General features: G+C 37.5%; 1 protein-coding gene across 2 annotated transcripts in view; it reads left to right on the top strand.

The window, feature by feature from the left end:
- The window catches only part of TENM1 (teneurin transmembrane protein 1), a gene marked incomplete at both ends in the record, with an annotated part of 239,415 nt that overhangs the window by 15,832 nt on the left and 201,486 nt on the right, over positions 1 to 22,097 (top strand). For both annotated transcript variants that reach the window (XM_080352763.1, XM_080352764.1), the window contains one exon: positions 10,592 to 10,852. In XM_080352763.1, the coding sequence (XP_080208889.1) occupies positions 10,592 to 10,852 (261 nt within the window). The remainder of the gene's footprint in view (positions 1 to 10,591; positions 10,853 to 22,097) is intronic.

A 22,097-nucleotide genomic window follows, 5' to 3' on the forward strand; every position in this document is an offset into this window, starting at 1 on the left:
TGTCAGATTGGCAGCTGGATGTAATTGGATGTGAATGGAAGTACTGAAGAGCTTATGCACATGTACATGCTCTCACTCTGCATCGTTCCATAATTAATCTGAAGGGTATATTTGTTGGTCTAAATGTTACTTAGCCATTTAATCCAAATTAAAGAATTCATCACATCATACTAGATATTAACTTATTAAGATCATGTCTACCACATATAAATTTTTGAAATATCTGGAAAAAAGAAAAAAAATGTGGAAATATCTTTTTTTTTTAAAAAAAAAAAAAAAAGCTGATTAAACACTAAAAAGTTTTTATTGAATTTATGGGAAAAAAATTAAAATATTTTAACAGTGAAAAATGAATTTGTGGGTTGGATTTTCAAAATCATGGAAAGCAAGTTGGATTTCTTGTTTTATTGTTGCAGCATAACTCAGAGTCTCCTGAAAACCTCCTCAGAAGAGATGGCCTTAAAATGCTTCATAGCATTTTGTGTTCCACAACAGCAGCCTTGCCAGCCATCTTTGCTCTGTAGAAGAATTCTGATACTCTTCATTAAGAGCCCTGGGCAACCTGATCTAAGCTAGCCCTCCTTTGAGCAGGGGGTTTTCCTATTGATTGCCAAAATTCCTTTCAATTTCAGTTATTTAAAGATCCTACAAATTCTAAATTTATCTATGTCTGTATCTATGTTTATATGCATCTAGTATTTCACAAACGTGCTTATATATACATTAAAAAAAAAAAAGTATAAACTCAGATGTAGTATTGTGCAGATGTTAGACATCCCACCAAGAAAAGGGTGAAATTTTCCAATTTTTGCTCTGTTAGGCAGTCTTTCTAGCTGTGGGTGCTTGGGAGAGGTATCAGATGTCCTTTCAGGATTGACAGCATTTGTGGTCACCGAGGTCTGAAGAGGTTGGCTGGGGGTTTGTGTGTATCTGCTTGCTGGACGGGCAGACCTGGTGAACCCGGAAGCTTGCAGCCTGGGATTTGTTAGTGTTTTACCTGAGTAATCAGAAAGGGTCAAACATACATATTTCCAAAGTAATATGCAATACTTGTTCTGATTCATTATGCTTCCTGACTCTTCAAAAATCTCAGCAAATGGTTCACCATTCAAAGCCTGGAAGTGTCTGTTAAGATTTACAAAGATATTCCCTCCTGGTGCTGCTGCCTTTTGTGTCTCACTGGCAGCTTTTCTCTTGATTTCTTTTAGCCATTCTCTGCTCTGGACATCTAGCAGCTTCACAACAAAAAAGAAAGGATAGATATGCTAATCCTGTCTGAGGTCTTTGTTGGTTGTTACCTTTCCTAACCCTTCTGCTTGCAGAGGTTTGAAAGTAAAGCCTTATTTATTTCTGCAACTTACTACTCTGAGAGAATAATTGCAAAAGGCAAAATACAATGTAGATCTGCCATTCTCATACAACGTTCTTAGCAAGCCCCTGAGATCAAAACAGAACCAGTTGAACAGAATGTCCCATGTTCTGCCTTGGAAGCGGCTGTGCCCCGGCTCGGACAAGCGGGGCTGCAGGCTGGGGTCCCTGCTGCCAGACCACTAGGGGAAGCTGGAGGGTCCTGGTACCCCAGGAGAAGCTCTTGCTCCTGTTTTCCATCTATGATGGCAGCACAGGGATCGCAGCAACTGGACTTTGTGCTGTTGCACACAAAACACCATTCTCCTGTTTGTTGACACCCAAGGTGATTCTGGTGACTTGCCTTATGCATCACCCCTCCTTTAGGGGATTGTGCCTCTAGGTGCTTAGAGCTCTCTGTAACACCTGCTCCATTGCAAATACCTTTTCCTAATGTTCGGTATTTTTAGCAGTGTGTCAGTTGGAATGTGAACGAGTGCAGCTTTGTCAGAGCATTCTTGCAGCAGCCTTCCTCTCGCTTGCGCTGTTTCCATCTGAAATGGCTCGTTCACTGAGCATTCGCTGGAACTGGCACAGGGCGACACAAATACCTTCCTCCGCTCCCACCTGCCTCCATTGCTGGCTGCTCTCCCTCCATGTCACTTCAAAGGAAAATAGTTAGCATCCTTGATACTCTCTGAAGCAATTTTAAAATTACATTAGTAGTTTTTGGTAAAATTTAAAGTGAGGAGCTGAGTTACGCTGTGATCATTCTTTCTAAGCAGTATCTGTGGTCTGTGTGCCTCAGGTCTGTTGAATATCCCATCAGAAAAGGAGAATGTTTCTAGTAAATCACTGTTGATAGCAGATTTCTAAAATTATTTCTGTTGTCGCAAAGTTATGCACTTGCCAGATGATTATTCTGAGACAGTCCCACTGACCTGAATCCTAAGTGCTGCCTTCTTTACCTGGCCCACTGGCTTCATAGAATTCCCTTCTGGATTTACAGCACTGTAAATTAAATCAGATTTTAGACTTCTGGTTTTAAAATGTCCTCTGACATTTTTAAATGTCTTCTAACACTAGGTCAATGAACTTTATGAAGATAACTGCTTTGCACATTTTAAAAAGCCTTTGATGCTTGTGTATCTTAAGTCAATGATTAGACTAGAATTTTAAAAGAGAAACAATTTCAATATTTTTGTGGGAAAAAATGTATTTTTAAAATATTTTTTAAACTGGAATAAAAACTGTTGATAGAAATTAATTGCCTATTTTAATCTTAAGTGCTACTAGAAAGTGAAACCTGTGGTGAAACTTCTGAGATTGAAGTTTGAATGAAAGCAGTTCTGCTTTAAGTGTAACTGTGTTCAGAAATTACTACCAGAAAAGCATCTCTGAGTTGAATTCAAGTTTGTAAGGATATGGCAGCAATCTGTGTTAGTGTACAGCTTACAGTCTGTTCAATAATTCTGTCAATCTTTCTTCTCTTAAGTGCTATACAGGCTTTGAAACAAGTTAGAACTACAACTTTACTTTGCCCGTTAAGAATTGTAAATGTACTGGACTAAAGCTGCTCCTCTGTTTCACACTCTGGGGTTAATCTTGAGGAAGAATGTTTGTTTATGTGGAACTCTTTCAAAAAGAAAAGTTAGTTAATGTGCTCTAGATTACTTGAGTCACAGTTCTGCTGTCCTCCATGGAAGTCTTATCTTGCTATTTAAAACAAACAAAATCTACAGGCTAAGGCTGTGACTAGCTTTAATTTTGAAAATGTAATGATAAGAAGAAAGAATCCATTATCTATTGCTTCCCTAAAACGTATACACATATGCCTAAACTTGTAACTGAAAAGTTATTTCAGAACCAAGGAACCTTTAAAATTCTTGACAGAAAATTATAATGCTTTTCTCTCAGAACAGAGGTTTTGGAAACAGAAAATATTTTTTCATTAAAATTCTTAATTTCCTAATAGATTTTTGCAGAAGAATGAAATTGTATCTATTGTAAGACAAGGTTTCCAAAATCTTCTTCAGCTGTAGCATTAAAAGGACTTCATTTATCCTCACAAAGGATATGGAAGTTCTTTCTCATTTGTGATAATTAGATTATTTTTTTTCCTCTTGTCTTTAATAAGGTAGAGTTAATGTGGTCATTATTTGAGATTAAGTAGGTTTTCTTTATCAGAAATTTAGGATAAATGCTAACTCCTGGTATGTGTTATGGTTTTATAACTCTCAAATTCACTAGAGGAGATATATTTATGAATACCTCCAATAGAAATTTCTCTTTAATAGAATCTTGTGAATGGAAGTACTTTACCTCATAAAGGCACACTTTAGGAATAGGAAAGGCTATAGCCCACAATACTTAAGATGTATTTGAACTTGACGAATTAAATTCCTAGTCCATCTGATAATTACAATGTTTCTTCCTAAATTAAACTGTTACCCACTGCATCCATTTCCCTGGCACCTTGCTAGTTGCTCTTGGAGAACAAAACCTCTAACATTAAAAATTTCCAGTGATCTACCAAAAAAATATTCTGCTTCTGAGGACAAAGTTTGTCTCTGTCCTCATAGGATGAGGATGTTTTCCATGCAGAATTTGAGAAGTACATTCCCTTATTCATGTTGAATTTAATAGCAACAAAAATAAAAATTATTACCTGAGAACTTCAGGAGCATTTTTAAAAATAGATTCATTCGGCTTCTGCCCTCTTTCTTTAAGCTTGAAGAATTAGTCTGAAGAAGAGATTAGAAAGATATTTGCCAGGAGGCGTGGGTTGGAACCTCATCCTCTGGTTCCTCTGGGAAAGGACCTGAGGAATAAAGAGTTTCTTTCTTTCTTTCTCATAAATTTCACAAGCTGAAGAGTTTCCTGAAAGTGCAGCCTCCTTTCCTGATCCCTCAGCTGCCTAATCTGCAAATTTCGTGAAGCTCTTTAGTGTTATAGCAGACTCTGATTCCTCTTTTATTCCTCCTTTATTTGTTATTACTGTTATTTCTAACTTTCTAACATCTCTGGTCGTAACTGGAGGTTACTGTAAGGAAATAAACTCCATAGATAAGGGAATGCAAGGAAAAGTTGAAATGCAGTAAAAGAAAACATGCACAATATGATGCATTTGACAGATAAGTATAAAAACACAAATGGTATCTTTTATGTGCATAACAGGTGTATAAATTTTTAAAAATTAAAATAAATGCAGCTGAGAATCTGTTTTGGGCTGTGATAATAGTGAAATTGGTGATAAACATGAGATTTCTAAAGCAAATTAATAGTCAGTGTAATGTGCTTTTGTAAGTGAATTGATTATTGGCTTCTTCTTCAATGATTTTCATATGAATGGTTACTGAAGTTTAATGTCTTTGAATTATATTGTCCTGGGAAAGATGTGGCATGTTTTCAATGTGGAAACAAGCAAAATCTTTGACTAAATGAAATGTGAGCACACAAAGACATTCCCAAAGTTATCTAGCAGGCTGTGTTACATAAATGACTTTATGAAGTAGCTTAAGATCTCTGCCCATTTAATTCTCAAGTCCAGCCAGTAAACCATGGTCCTCAGGTGAGAAATGAGAAATTTTAAGGGCCATTGAGCACACTGAATTTAGCAGAGTGCTCAATAGCCCTCAAAATTTCTCATTTAGGAGGGTGCATATGTATTGCTTCCAAAAATAAATGTGAACTTCACTTTCCCCATTTGATTTACATTTCTTCCTCCCTTCTTCCCTCCCTCCTCATCTCTCTCCATGTCTCCTGTGCCCAGAGTAGCTGCTCTGCCTTTTTCTCATTTTGAAACACATATAATACCCTTACTGGTTAAACCATTGGCATCAGTTCAGAGTGTGAAACTACAAGCACAAATTCATGGTGCAACGCTAGAAAATCCCAAACACTGCACCTACCTCAAAACAGCATGTTTGGGGTGTTTTATCTACTGCATTCCCATTATCAGTCCTTCAGACACCAGCTTAGTAAGTAAAGGAACCATGACACTCTTCAGGTTAGGGTATATTATTTGTTTTTCTGGAATTCTTTCTGTTATTGTTCAGGATCTTTCCATTGGATCTGCTTCCCAGCTCCAATATATTCCCAGTATTCTCAAATAACATCCAGTGTGAAAAAGAAAGGAGGCTGGCCCAAGATAAGTACCATGGATTCAAACTGCCAAGACATTGCTGTTTTGTCCTTGCCTTTGAACTACTTAGGCTCCTTTATAGTTTTACATCTGCAGAGACAGAGGATTTGTCCATTTTCATCTGGAGAACTGATTTTATGTGTGCTTGGGCAGTGAGCATCCTCAGAATAGGAGCCACCTCATACCAAGAATCAAGGATAAAGTTTGTGAATCTATGATATTTAAAGGGACTTCTAAAATATGTAAGTCAGTATTGCTTAATTATGTGATATGGTTCATAAATGGCACATAGTAGCAACTTGATGAACTATTCAAGTCTATAAATAATTTACATTTTTCTGTAAGCTCTTTCTCTATTTGAACAGATAGGTCAATTAAGTAGTTTTTAAATAAGTATTATTTGTCATTCTGTTATTAATACAAAATAACATTTTTCTATAAGGGAATAGGGAAATTTGAAAGGAATGTTCTTTATACCCATCTCTGTTTATACAATAGTTTTGTGATTCTCTTTTTATCTACTTTGTTTGGACAGGCTTCTCTTTATTTTAAATATTTATTTATTGAAGTAAATATTTATTTACTCTCCCAGTTAGCTGTCTGAAATTAGCAAAATTCTTGGCAAATGACAAGGGTGTGGAAATTCTACAAGTCCTGCAAGCCTGTTAAGTTTGCAGCAATACCAAGTTGAAGAGAAGAACCTCTATAGTTTTCCCCTGGGTAATTTTTTTTCCTCTGCTGGAAAAACTAGATTGTTGCAGAAGGAGTTGCTGGCATGCACTTATTCCCATGCATCCAAAGGACAATGAAATACTTCTGAGGATGCATTGGGATAATGGCTTTATATACACATGAAGATCCTAACTGTGAGGTGTTAACTGTGCTGGTGGTTAAATAGTAAACAAACACTGGCTGAGTGTATCTGGAGATTTCAGGAGCTTTCTGTTGGTGAGCAAAGTTGGAGCAGCACTGGAGCTGCCTGCCTGTTTCAGTTGCCTAAATCTCATGTCAACACAAACACCTTAAATAGCAAAGGCATCACTGGCCAGTGGGGTCAAACTTCTCTTTAACTGCTCGTTTTTTTCAGGAAAATTAAGTTGTTGAAAGGTAGAAAGGATATGTTAATTCATGTATTTTTAATGCACTCAGCCTTCTTTCCTTTTCTTGATCATTAAATACTTTGCATTTCTTTTTATGTTAATTTTTGTAAAAAGAAATTAATATAAATGAATGATAAAAGACTTGCATTTTTAATAGTTGTGTTACAGTCGTCACCACAAGGCTCCAGACGTGAATATCCTATTGTGATCTCCTACATGCCTTGATAACTGCAACCTTTTTTCCTCCGTCCACCATTCATGCAAGAACTTGGATTTTTCATTAATGTTCCCTCATTTCTCTTGTGACTGTATCTTTTTGGTAAGACTAAATCTGTCATAAATCCACACTTGAACTTTATATCCTTGTGGAAATATGTAGTATTTTAGGTAACAAGGTTGGATATGCAGACTAAAACCAGCCCCTCATAGCATTCTAAGTGCTTTTCAGAAAATTCATCCCATGGGAGTTAAAATACTACAAAGGCTTGTATACTTAAGAAATAGACTATTAAGGCAATATATTATGTTAGAGTTCAGTTGAATATGAATTATACTATAAAAAAGTCGCTTTCTTTTGCTCCACCAAAAAAAGTAGCTAAAACACTGATTATGTTAGCTGCCACATTTTGAATTAACATATAGACTGAAGGGTAAATTCTGTGCTTCTTAAACATGTGTAATTTAATTAGCATTTGTGGGATTTACTGGGATAGATTTTCCCCTTGGCGTATGCTATTGCAGGCAGGGAGGACATGGGCTGCTAGGGGCAGAGATCTGCCTGGGGTGGGCATCCGTGGAAAGAAGTGCCTGCATCCCTGAGGACCTGGCAGCAGCTGACATGGGTCATGAAGTTCTGAGAAGATTTGTAATTACAGGGAAGTTCCTCAGCTGGTGAAAATAAGTAGAAATCTGCTTTGGAGAGGAAAGAGATTCAGAAGATGCTTCTTGAGATCACAAGGTATAATTTAGTTGACAGAGACATCCTCTAAGAAACTTAGAAACTTGTGTTACTGTAGTGCTTCACAGGAATCTAAGTTAAAAAATAAGAATAATACTGCTTTTTGAGAGAATTTAAAAAAAAAAAAAAAAACAAAAAGTTATTGGGCAGTTTCATTGGTTATTTCTGCATTGTGGGCTTCAGTCAAAATCAAGATCAGTATTAAGGCTAATAATTAACTCTGTTGGCTGTCTTATTTCATGAGGAAATAATTAAATGTGTTCTTTAATATAAATTGCTCTTGTTGTACATTGATAAATTATCACCCTTTGGAAGAACCTTCTCATTAGAGCTTACGAGAAGCACTAAAAAACCCGCTAGTGTCTTTAAACACAACTGTATGAGCCTGATTTACTTTCCTTGAATTTTATATGGTTATAGCAGCTAAATCTTAGTTTTCTTTGATAATATACTTCTTTAAATGGCTGTATACATCTATTCCTCTCTTTTATGCTATCTGCTAAAGCATGTGTTAACCATCATAAATTTTTGATGGATGGGACAAGGTAGTTCATTGCTGGTTGTGAGCTTCTTGCCAGCACAATTTGGCTTTCACCCTTCTTTCTGAGCACAGGTGCAGTACATGGAGCAGAGCTCCTGTCGCTTTTTCATAGTAGCTCAGCTCAATTAAGCAGAACTTTAAATCAGCTGTTTCACAAGAAAGCGTTGACTTACCTCTGTTACCGAAAAAAAGTTTTGTGAAATAAGGGCATCCACAACCTCAATTTAAATGAACAATGTCACCCTGTCAGGGTGGAATAGAATCAGCCTGCTGATATGTTTCCCTTTGTGTTTCATTCATCTGGGTTAATAATCTGGGACTATTGCCGGCTTTTTATTTCTTGGTTTATGTACAAGTCCTTTTAAATTTGGTAAAGAAAACTTAAGAGTAGACGTGCACCATTTGGAACCATGTTTTGTATAAAGGTGATTTTATTCATTTAGTGCTGTGAAAAGAAGGTAAAAGTTAGGAGTGCAATGCAGCTGTGATGGTTCAGTGTTCAGCATCAATACCTGCACTCTTCATGTTATACAAAGATTTTGTCCATGCTGTCTAGTTAAATCAAGTGGAGCTTATTTGTTGTGTATATAATACATCATTTAAATGACACTTAAAAATAGGGCATTGTACAAATCACACTGTACTTAGTTATACCCAGTACCTTTCTGTGAGATTGCCTCAGTTTCTCCCATGCCCCATGAGCTTTGAAAACCTCCAAAAAAAAAGGACTTGTCTGAAGACTGAACACTTTGTGTTTACCATCTTAGCCATGGAGGAAGGAGAGTTTTTTCCAGAGGGTCTTATAGGTTTCAAAGTCTCTCTTGCAAGCATCTTTGTAGGATTGGGAACCAGTAGAGTCCAGTCTCAGCTTTCACCTGTGTTCACAAGTGTGTCCACAAGTACTGCTTGAGCTTCTTTTCCTCCTTCATTCTCCCAGCCAGCCAAGTGCCAGTTCTAAACAGGCCCCAGAGACCATTACGCTGCATTGTAATGGTAGATAATCTTCAAGTGCCAAATATTCCCTCTGCTGCAGAAACTATGGAGCTGCTTTTTAGCATCTTGGCTGTTTTCTCCTAGATATCTCCATCAAACCTCATAGTCAGTCTCAAAGCATGAGAGCCTTGGAGAACAGAGCGTCTTCCCCTGCCCTCTAGAAAACAGTTGCCATTCCCTGAGCTGAAAGCCAGCCCATGCTGGCTGTCACTACAACTGAGACCTTCAGGAATGTTTTGATTGCAAAGGAAAGACATGCAGAGATAGATGACTTAAAAATTGAGACACTTCAGCACATTCTAGTTTAGCATTTGGTTTGTAGATTTTGGTCGATACGTTAAAGAAAATACTAGGGCTTTTAGTTATTTCTGAGAGTGTGCTCTAAAATAAGAACTGCTCCTCTCACTGGCTGATAAGTGGATTAGTTTGGCAAATTAAAGCTTTAGTTAGGATGACAGTAGAAGAGAGTATTTGTCCTCAATCTCCATCAATGACTCTTGTCTCTAATGTTTCTTTTCTAGAAATTGAAAGAATACTGTATGCATGTTTGATATTGTATTTAGTCTCTCAAGATGACATCCCAGGTCTGATGTTCAATTAGGGAGTGCAGTTCTGTAATCCTTATTTAATTAGAACTCCTTGTCTTATTCTCTGGGAGCTGCATTTGTAATTGGATTCTCACAAGTGAGAATATGCAGAGGCCACCTCAAAGGGAAGTTGTAATTTGCTCATATGTGTTACTTACCTGTAGTTCTTCGAGAATGTCTCCTCTGCATATTCACATTACGGGTCCTGTCCACCTTCTGTTTGTCCTCGAATTTCTAGTGCTCTACAGTTGCGGTGTTTAGTAAGAATAAGTGGAATATTGAGCACTGTACAACTATTTCAAATCTCTGGTCGCTTGGTGTCATGAGATGGCACTTGTACAGTGCTAGTAGTCACCAATCTTCTAGGAAGTTCCTGTAGGTCACCAGCACTGGAGAACCAAAACCCACTGGTGTGAATATGCAAGGACAGCACTCTCAAAGAGCAAGCCAATGGGTAAGTAGCCTTTCTTTGTCTTCTGTGATTAACCAAATGTTTCAAAACTTATTTCATAAATTTGCTCTTTCCAAAATTGCTATGCTTTCCCTATGATAAAAACATATTGAGATTAGGTTTAGAGCTGTTGCCTTTCTGGCAAAAAACAAGACAGTGTCTGTGTTTGTAAGTACTCACTTCAGTTGTAGATTGATGTACTACTCTCAGCGTGTGGGTATGTACACATATTTGAGCTAAAAATATATATTTCTTTCAGAGAAAAAGGCACAGTGCAGCATCATATATTTTACCGAGTTGCACTCTTCCAGTTGTATTATAGTAGATTAGATAAGTGTGAGTCACTGACCAGAAGAAGTCTTCTAATAGTATTAACAATGTTAATTCTCAAAACAGATTCTCCAAAAGAAAATCAAAGGTATATTGTTTTTCTCTTCTGAATTTTTTTTCTGAACTTTTGTTTCTTCCAGACATAGAATTCTGTGAGACTCCCCATATTCTGTGCTCTGGCTACCAAGCGGATTTACACGGGGTAGCGGAGCACAGTTACCCGCTGGAGGTGGGATCTGACGTGGATACCGAAACAGAAGGTGCTGCCTCCCCGGATCATGCCCTGAGGATGTGGATGAGGGGGATGAAATCGGAACACAGCTCCTGTCTGTCCAGCCGGGCAAACTCAGCGTTGTCCCTCACTGACACTGACCATGAAAGGAAGTCTGATGGGGAGAATGGTAATAAAGAAATGCATCTAATTGACTGAATAGAAATAGTCATTTATTTCAGTCTTTCTTCTTCTACTTATCTTTCATTTTCCTTTTATTGTTTTGGTTTTTTTTTTTCTTTTCCACCTTCATTCTTAGGTCTCTGTATTATATGAAAGGCAAAAGAGTTATTTGATATGTGTGTTGTATTTATAGTGTAGATTAAAAATAAGACAAAAAAATGAAACAATATTTTTGTTAAAATATCATTCTTCTAGAGACCACTTTCCCACATTCTCCATTTTATATCATAGGACATTTATCATTTGAGTTTAGTAGCCCATAAATTAGGTTCTAAAACAAATCTCTATATGTACATTTATATCACATTTTGTGTAGAATTGTTCCTGCACGTGCTGGCTACACCTGAAGGTGTGCCTTTAGCAGTCGGACAGATTGTACAGGTCTTGGTTGTATCGCAGTTCTGTATCGATCAGCATATGGAGGATGTGTTGCTGGATTAGGTTTTGAGGGGTGGTGGAATGGTTTTGGGGTTTTTCAGGGTTTTCTTTGATGGTTTTGGTTTTGTTTGTTTGTTTGTTTGTTTTAATATCCATTGTCTTTCAGGATCTTGTTACTTATTTGCTTTTCAGATGGTTTAGTGTGTTATAGAAGGGAAAAATGTGTATTTAATTAAGTAACATGGAGGAATTATTAATTTTTATTTCTGTATTAAAATTGATGAAAATATGTTCTAAATGTTAAAGACAATTTATTATGCTTAGGATGAACAAGCTTAGGTCATATTTTAGTTTCTGTATTTAATAGCTACATGTTATGGTAGTTCTAAAGGTAGTTAAATATGTATTTTTAACTTGTCAGAAGATAGGCAAACCAGTGAAAGTGGCAGATTGACACTTTAGTGTTGACAGTGATATATTTTAGTAGTTCTATAGTCATAAGATGAGAGTTCAGTCATGAATGTCATTTCTATACTTATGTTTTTTGCATTTCTCAAATACGAAGCTGGTAACTTATAATTTCAGCTGTATGTTTGTCAATACTAATGGTAACGTCCAATATAGGTTCAAATATGTTAGATTATCTGCTTGAGTTTCAAAAAATGTTTTAGTGCACAGCTCATTCTTTTATTAGGCACTCCTTTGAGGATTAAGCATTCTGCGTTGTATCATGTTGGTAGAATGAGTTCATTGACAGATGCTGCCCCGTTTGCAGGACGACCAAGGGCTGCCTATTGCCTTCCTGCTTCTGTCACGTTCTGGTGGGCACGTCCTCTGTAAAGTGTTGTTGCATAAGGGCTTTGTGTTTGAGGCTGGGTTTTTTGTGTGTGTTTTCCTAAGACATTTGGATTTAGATGGTGTCTGAAGGAATCTGGTCTGCCTGGAATTGGTTGGCCGTCAAGTATGAAGATGATTTAAAGGGAATGCTGCCTGAAAAAGGAATGTACTTGCTTGTACCATTTGGACTAAGAAATAAACATGGTCATTTATGTTTTAAAGTATCAGGAAGCCAATGTATTGAAAGTCGATTAAGCATGTAACCAAGGTACATATTTTAGTCTGGAATGCAATGATGCAGCTGGGTATTCATGATGTTTTGCTACCCATACCAGTTGCACTAAATAAGTTATCTTGACATAGACAAAATTTATTACAGGTAACAAAAGAAATGTTTTTGTTACCTTCATCATCCTACATCACAGGAACCATGGGTGAAGTGTCCTTAAGATAGAAACACATAATCATTGTGTTTCACCGACAAAGAATGGAGTGGTTTCTTCTAAATGTTTGTCTCAGGGAATGATTTGAATGAATTGAAACCTATTTCCTGCATGGTCTAGAATAGAACATGTTATCCTTTCGCATGTGGATTTAGTATTTGGTTCTTTGTAAGCTTTAGAAGACATTTTTAATTGGGGATTTGTGGTTTAAATACTTGAATATGAATTTTAACTAAATATTTGGGAGAGGAAGTAAGTTGGAAGAGAGAGAAACTGCGAGCACAAGCTCGTTTGAACTCTTTTAGTTGTCTCCAGAGCAGGTATCAGTATTTCCTGTGGTGTCAAGTTGTTATAATGATTACAGTTTTTAAAGTTAATATGGATAAATTTGAAGGCTATGGCTCAAGCTATATTAGTTTATATTATCTAGGACTTCACAGGTAAGTTCATAGTCAAGATTCCTGATCCAGAGAGGACCATTTTTTCCATCTGGGTTAGCACTCAGTAGCAGAGCACTCATCAAATACAGAAGTTAATAAATCTCTACTTAAATGAAGTAATAGATGGCACATCTTTCTGTTTCTATGCAGTCATTTGTGCCAGGGGCTTTATCAGAGAGCCACACATGTTGCATTTATCCTCGCCAGCTCCTGCCATGGAAGCAGATTTTCTTTGTGCCAGCCAGTAACTTCTGTGGTGTGAAAATGAGTGAGCATAGAAGATCAGTTGCTGAAAGTTCATGAAATGCTAGTTTCCATGATACTGTCTAATTGCTAAAAAAATAGATATTTAGAAATTCTGGCTTTCAAAGGGTTGACCAAACTGTATGTGAGCACAACTATTTGTAACTGGAGTAAAATTAATGAGGAAGATACAGTTGTTGCATTGTTTGAGAAAACTAATTGCTATTAGTGTCTGTATTTTGAAAAGGTCAGTTGGTTTTTGTTGGGTTTACTTTATTTTTTTTCTCTATGAATGCAATTCTGCTACAAATGCAGAGTAGCGCTTTTTGTGGTGACATTAGGACAACTAAGCGTGTGGACTCTGGTAGACCTGCTTTCAGGATGTTTTTCACTTTATGTTGATCTGAAGCAAATATACTTTTGCTAATTTTATTCTATTTAGATATTCCTTCAATTTCTCATATTCATTCAGAGCTCTAGCAGGAGGTTCCCTGACACAGAATAAATACTTCATTATGTATTCTGAGTAGCCCAATTTGAGAATTTATTTGAGGATTATTTTCCTTCATAGACACACCAGCTCTGTCATAATCACTGTTTAAACATACTCTGGTTGTTTTGGCAGCATAGAACAGATTGCGTGAAACACCAGCATTCCGATTTAAATTAGTGTTGTCGATGTTAATGGCAACTAATAATAGCCTATTAGTGCACAAAATGCCTTCAGCTTTGCCTGAGGCTGAGGAAAATATATATTAACTGTAAGTAATGAATGGGCAGTTTCTTGGGTATCATTGCTTATCTGTGGCACAGTATAAATAGCTCTATTTAAACATGAGCAGTGTTACTCTATAATACGTGACTGTAAATTTCAGACAGAAACCCTACAGAAAAACAATATCAAGAATAGTTACTTTGTTCCATTGAAGAAGACCGCATTTACCCTCAATTTACTGAAACAATGGTATCTGTCATTGCAGTCTATCAGAATGTGGTTTAGACTGCCAGATTACTGAGCTGGCAAATTTCTTTATTCTTTCTGGAGGAAAGCCATGGTCCAGGAGATGGTACAATCCTGATCAAAATCTACATCACCTGATGTGGATCAGCATCCCACACTAGCTGGTGTACTAAAAAGGAGACTACAGTCCATTTTATATCCATATACTCTTCCCCATTAAATTGTTCACGCAGTTCTTATGTTTTGCTGTAGAGGACGTTTGTCTTGCTGTGAAGCCATGAATTTTAACCTCAAGTGCATTCGCGCTGTAATCCTTTTCTGAGCAGCAGTTGACTTGTTTGCACAACCATCAACTCTTTTACTTTTAGCTACTACAATACATCTCAGCTGAGGCTAGTACAGAACTTGAGCCATTTCTGCAATAACACAATTTTTAACTTGTTTTAGGGTGTCAGATTGTTTTGTAGAACTCCAATGGCTGTTTGGCTTACTCCTGATGTGTACTTAGATGTTTTTCTGCGATTAGTTACTCCTTCTCTACTAAGTAGTGAGAAATAATATCAGACTACCAGATTCTCAGTACTGGATGAGTGCACTGTGAAGTGCACACTCAGCCTTGGAGCCAGATTCATGTTTAGTTCCTTTGGCTGCCTTATATCATGGCAACTAGGCATTAGCTATAGTCCACAACAGCTTCTTTGAGATTTGTAGACAAGAAATTAGGGTGTTAGTAAAGGCTGAAATACCACTAGACTGGTTGTGGAATATAGCTTTAGAGTGCTTGAGATCTGGCCTGGGTATATTTTTTAAAATTATTTTATTCTTTCTTAACATCATTATATGGGATCAGATTATATTTGGAACAATAATTTTAATAATATCAGTAGTTTTAAACAGCAAACTGCAAAGGTAGAATAATAATATTAGCCATATATTAGTAAGAAGATGTAGTAGAGAAATCAGTAGGTTACAGATCAAGTCTGAGTTTAATGACACAAACATGTAAGGTTAATCTTGTGTAATTCACCTAAGTATTTGTTTTATACCCTGGGAGCAGTGATCCATTTATTGGAGCTTTTGACTCTCTCTAAATATCTGGGTTTTTTTCACTTGGATTGCTGGGCAGATGGGTGATTTTGGGACAAGTCACCTGAGATCTTTGCACTTCAGATTCAGTATCCTAACAGTATCTGTTAAAGGGATGAAATACTTAAGCATAATAGTAAAAGAAATATTGTAACTGCTGATGCTGTATGAGGAACACAGCCTTGTGAATGCTGTAGCTATTCAAACATGGGGACAATTTAGCTAAGGACAAGATTCTGATTTAATTTATTATACATGTCAATAGACCTGCTGTGAATTCACGCCTGTTTAAGTTACACTTGAATTTGGGTCTTCATAAAAGTTTTGTGTTTAATGCAAGAAAGTGAGCAAGTTAGCATTAATATTGTTGTTATTTACTGTTATTTTGTAAACAAGCCAGTCGTTAAGCTGATCTCTGGCTTTCTTATTTCTTCAGGAAATTATTAGCAACAGCTACATTGTAATAACAAAACTTGCTCTGAGGAGAAATATGCATGTGACTGACTCTATGCAGGATTGTGTTTGTAATAACGATGGCTGTATCTGGAATATTTCCATTAGCTCCTGTTATGTCACTATTTACAACGGTGCAATTAAGAAACTGAGTTACTAAATTGCAAGTAGAGCAGTTAGGTCAGATATGTTTAAGTAGCCTTGAAAATATAAAGGTAAATATCAGTCCTAATCCCATTCTGTCTGTTCCATTTAATATTTTTCTCTTCATTCCTAGTGTGCTTTGCTTTGCCTTTTCATTGTGGCATGGGTTGCATTCCTGGTCGTACACTCCTCTCTTAGTCAATAGACTAAGGCAACTTCATCAACTTAAATCAAATACCAAGCTCTCGTGAAATTCCTTCAACTTCTGGAGTTTACTATAGCTTGTGAGATATTCGATGTATGATACTCTCAGATGTTTAACAGAAAGGGCCACTGATCTTTCCTTAGCAAAAGACTTATCTTGCTTCAGTAGTGTTTTTTTCTCGTTACTGTTTAGATGATATTTATTTTGGTTACTTCTGCTGTTGTTTCAAAGAAGCCTCCTCAGTGTCAAAGGAAGGGCGTGAATCTCTGCGGTAACCCAGCGATGCCCTTTGGGGAGCATTGTGGTATTCATTGATATTGTAACTGCTCTACTGGAGCTGTTAAGAGTGTAAGATGCTTTTGTTGACCTCAGAGTGGTTCCTTTGGAAATGTTACCATCTCAAAGGAAGAACATGAGTTATCTGAATTGCTTTGGATAAATGTGAGGTGCTTCTTCTATTACAAAAGAAATAAAATAGTATAAGAAAATCATCTATTTGTGCCCCTAGTATTTAAGGCATTTATGAAATTGCTCATATATGGAAATGCAGCTAATGATCAGTATTTGTCAGTATTGTGGGGAAAATGCTGCCTTTAAACATTACTGTCTTCATTACTTTTTCTGACTGACAGGGGCATTGCATCTGCATAGCTGCTATTTTAATCTTTACAGTTTTCATATTGTATATTACAGTCAGTACACAACGTTAAAACATTCCCTTCCTTGTGTTTCTCTTTTAGGGACAACAAATGCTTATTTAGAGATAAATATCAAACAATGTTCAATTTTACATTAAAGATAATGAAACAGTATTTAGAATGTATCAGAAATATTTTTTATATTCTGTAATCCAAATGACCTTTGCCCACAGTAAACAGTATCTGTGCATTTGTACAAGGTTGTGTAATATTTTTAGCCCTGCAGTTTTGTTTTCTTTCACAGGTATCTAAATGAGGGGAGGGAGAGAAACTTTAGGAGAACAGTCAGGACTAATTTTTATCCCAGAAATGAGTAACTTAGCGTTAGAGCTCAAAAAAAAAATCACTTGGCTTTCCTCCCATATATTATGCAGAAAGGATAGTGGGTATGGCTTAGGGAGCCTGTAGCAATATAAATTATTGCTCCTTCTTTCTTTTTAATCCTTTTGACTTTCTCAGGTGCAAATGAGCAGGCAGCAAAAGTATTTCCACTAATATTTTAAAGTGCAAAAGGGTGTTGTGGTGCTGCTGCAGTTGTTGGGAACTCGGTTTATCTGGGCTGCGATGGGGGAAGGTGCGGTGGGACACTCCGGGCAGGGTGAAGGGTATCTGACTTGTCATTTCAGCAAACTTTGTGAGACTAGGGGGACGCTGAACTAAATACTTCTTCTATAGTTAAACATCTACCATGAACTGAGCCAGCAATGTGCACTTGCAGCCCAGAAGGCCATTCCCATCTTGGGCTGCACCAAAAGGAGCGTGGTCAGCAGGTTGAGGGAGGTGATTCTGCCCCTCTGCTCTGCTCTGCCCAGGCTCCACCTGCAGTTCTGTGTCCAGCTCTGGAGCCCCCAGCACAGGAGAGACATGGACCTGTTGGAGAGGGCCCAGAGGGGGTCACCAAGGTGATCAGAGGACTGGAACAGCTCTGCTATGAGGACAGGCTGAGAGACTTGGGCTTGTTCAGCCTGAAGAAGAGAAGCTCCGGGGAGACCTTATTGTGGCTTTTCAATACTTAAAGAGGGGGCTTATAAGAAAGATGGAGACAAATTTTTTAGTAGGGACCGTTGCAATAGGACAAGGAGGAATGATTTTACACTGAAAGAGAGGAGGTTTAGGTTAGATATAAGCAAGAAATGTTTTACACTGAGGGTGGTGGGAGCCTGGCCCAGGTTGGCCAGAGAGGTGGTGGATGCCCCATCCCTGGAGACATCCCAGGTCAGGCTGAATGGGGCTCTGAGCAACCTGAGCTGGTGAAGATGTCCCTGCTCATGGCAGGGGTGGCACTGGGGAGCTGGGAAGGGCCCTGCAACCCAGACTGTTCTGTGATTCTATGTGGGTATCTCTGAACTAGTGTATTGCTGAGAACAGTTTGATTCTAAACAACCAACATATCTTTCTTGATATTTTATTTATGTTGTTTTATTATTAAGTTTGTAATACATTTTATCTCTCACCTCTTTTGGTTAAAATTGCAAATCTGTTAAAAGATCAGAAATCTGATTTACAGAAACAACCTACAGACATATTTTATATGTATAACCTTTGGATTAAGTTAATTATTTTTGTTTAATACTGGTTTGCTTTTAATATGTATTTTGAAATATAAGCAATTCTCACTTATGTGTCTTAAAATGTAAATGATCTTGGCAGCTAGAATGTGGTTTTCATCAAAGTTTGGGATATTCTGCTGAAAGCTGCCAGTGGAACCTCATTAGTGTGAAATATGGCTAGCACGAAAACTTGTGCTCTCATCATAGAAGGTTATAGTTCAGGCTACTAGATAAATAAGATCAAATTACTCTTATTTGGTTCCTTCTACCCTCAGCCAAAATGGTTTTAAATGCAAAGATATTTAGAGCTTTTTGCTTCCCCTTGCAAAATGTTTTTCAGCTCTCCCAAACTTTAATACTGTGAGATAAAAAGAAGGGATCTAGCAAATGAGTCCAGGATTGGTAGAAAAGTGGAAAATACTGACAAATTATCTTTTTAGGTTCTAGCAAGGTTTAATCTAAATATAATTTCTTCTTGACAGTATGAGATCTCCTAAGAATTTATTGTCAGCCTACCATGGATGACAAAAGTTTGCTCATTCTTCCTTTTCAGCCTTTTTTTTTTGTTTTTACCCATTGAATTCATTGTTCATTAAATTACATGAGAAAGTCTTATCTTCCATTTTCAAATTTGTTAGTATTTCATTTCCTCTTGGGCTTAGGAGTAAGATGAAGATCAGCATAAATCTGTATTATTCAGAATTACAATTAGCATATCCCCATTTTACAAATGGGAAATACTGATAGTATCAAATAGCTTTGTTTACACCACCTAGAAGAACCGTAGAAAATGAAGTGGCTACTTTCCATGACTGCAACCTTCAGAGTCTTCACAAAGGGAAAGCTAAATCAGACATACTAGACTGTTTCTCACTTCTGCAATAGAAATAGGATAAGAATGAGAAATTGTATATGAAATTACACAATTAGTTTGTACATGATTTGAATATTGCTTATTTCAGCTTGCTTTCATATACAGGCCTTACAAAATGATATTCATACCTAGCTCTGCACCCTGACTTTATATTTTGTAACATGAGCATTAGAGGAATTGTGTATAATTAGCTCATCTAGAATATGGGTCTAGGAGCACTGAATAATTCCTGCAGGCTGCTTCCTCTCCCTAACAGATGTTTTTGGGTAGTATGTTAATTAGAGTCACACATTCTGATGGTAATTATTGCCAGTGTTGTTTCTTTATCTTAAGTTTCTACTCCAGATGATTTGCAGTGTAGTTTTTACACATTGCTTTGCAATGCTGACCATCAGTTGAGCAGCACCCGTCAGCATCTGACCACAAGTTGTTCACCATGAGATGTATTGGCAGCACAGGGGAGCCGCCCTTCGGGCATCAGAAACCAAATGTTGTCACATAACTCTGTCCCGTTGCCTTGGGTGTTATCTGGAAAAGGAACTGGGGAGCGTCAGTTATTTGTAGGTTCTTTTATTCCATGAAACCACACTTCCTAAAATACTTATATGTGGGAGGAAATGCCTGCAAGTGAGGATGGCTTAGGACATCAGGTCAGGGTTATTCAGGTCTCTTGCTAAAAACCTTGCTAAGAGCTACCAAAGGCATGTAAGAAACCCAAGGGACAAAAAAGTTAAGGGTACTTCTAACCTGTATATAGTTTTTATTATGGTGTGTAATGCTCCTCCACCCCCACCTCATCAGTTTCATACATTTGAGGGATTTTATATCTTCTCTGACATCATTAGCAATTTAAACGAGACAGCATTGTGCATTGGAACTCAAAGAAGAAAAATAACAGTATTTTAACTACAGACAAGTAAAAAGAAATGTTTGTAACTACTAAATGTCCTACTCTCCCCAGATGATATGCACGTTACACAAATATGAACACATGAATATCGATGATTTTGAATTTCTATGACTCCTCCAGCTCTAAGAATTTCTGCCTGGTTTTATTTCTCTGAAGATCTCATACAGTTTTACCATTGGTTATGCTAATAAATACTGCAGAGTATGACTCTCGTTTGATGCAGCCAATGTTGTTTTATCTTAGGGGTATATTTGTGCAACAGTTGACTGTTATTGATGAACTGTTAATTTTCTTTTGGCTTTTGAATCTAGTCATTGTAATGAGCATTACCAAATGTTGCTTCAGGCTTGTTTACATCAGTGTAGTAAGCATGTCACTTGCTTTGGAGCTGAAATGAATTTGTAAATGAGCTTGGAGTACTTCATGGTGATTTATTCTTGTCTTTTCCAAAATATTGTTACATTTCCTATGAATCAAATACCACAGCCAAGGAAGATTCAAAAGTATTTCCTGTGGGAATGAGTGAAGCCATTTCTTTAATGGATCTCATATTAAAGAGAGTTTCTGTGTGGTGTCTTCAGCTGTAGTATCTGCACCATATTGTCACTCCACTGGTGTGCTGTCGGGCATTTTTAACAGCGTTGAGTGGCTCTTTGCTGCACTCCCGAGCAATGCCTTTGTGTTATGGAAAGACAGCAAGTAGAAAGGGGTCTTTGTGCCACAAACACACCCCAGGTTTGCCATGATTAGTCAGTGGAGCAAAACACAATCAAAAATGTCTTACTCATATCTTTCAACGTGGCTTTGAAATGCAATATGTTTTTCACTCTCTGCCTACAATTATTTTTGAGTAAATGTAAAACATAAATTAATACATGCATTTCATATGTTCCAAAGCCACAGTGAGTGTTCATTAGACTTAAGTGTACTTCTCATTGCTTTGTCCAACAGCCATTTCAAGTGGCACTTTTGGTTTGAGTACAATGTATTTGATTAACTTTTCCCCAAACAGTGCTTCTGAGACAGCAACCTTTCTGTTATTGTCCCATCATGCTAAGGTCTTTTAGAGCAAGGATTTTACTGATTGTTGAAGTGGCAGAATCATAATGCATGCTTTGAATTTGTTTTTCTGCGTAATTTATAAGGAAGGTGATAGTGATGAAGTCTCATCTCTAGTCACAGTATCACAGTATGTTTGGGATTGGAAGGGACCTCAAAAGATCATCTAGTCCAATCCCCCTGCTGGAGCAGGAACGCCTAGGTGAGGTTGCACAGGAACATGTCCAGGTGGGTCTTGAATGTCCCCAGAGAAGGAGACTCCACAACCTCCCTGGGCAGCCTGTTCCAGTGCTCTGTCACCCTTACTGAGAAGAAGTTTTTTCTCAAATTTAAGTGGAAAAAAGAAACTGTTAAGTGGAAAACAGAAACTGTTTTTGAAAAGTCAAGGTTGAGGTAGTGAATATGCACCTCACTTAACATTGTGGTTGCCTTCCTGGTATGATTATAAAAGGCTCGACCAGAGATCATGGCTTGATAAATAAGGTGATATAAATTTTCTTTGTAGTATCTCACTCAAATTAGCTCAGCATAAGTGAAAAGCCATGTTTATGCTTGGCTTTGCAGCCTAGATTTCCCTGTCTGGGAATGGTGCAACAATATAGTCAACTTCTACAGGTCTTAATGTGCTATTTTGACTCTCAAGATCTATTTTTACCTCAGTCGTGTGAATGTGAGTGAAAGAGCCGTCCTTTCGTGGAACAGAGGGAGGAGCGGGAAGCTCCTGCTCTGAGGAGGATGCTACCCTGGGTTGTGAGCAGTATGTGTTTGCCCATAGGCAGTCAGTGCACGTGGGGTGAGCTGCTGGTGTTCTGCCAAGTCCCTGCTGCCTTTTGGTGTCTTCTCAGTGCCAGTGGCATAAGGGATGCTGCAGTCCTGAGAAATTTGCCTGCTTTGATAGGAAGAGAATGTGA

The sequence above is a fragment of the Nesoenas mayeri genome, assembly GCF_963082525.1.
Source record: "Nesoenas mayeri genome assembly, chromosome: 13".
Taxonomy (NCBI): Eukaryota; Metazoa; Chordata; class Aves; order Columbiformes; family Columbidae; genus Nesoenas; species Nesoenas mayeri.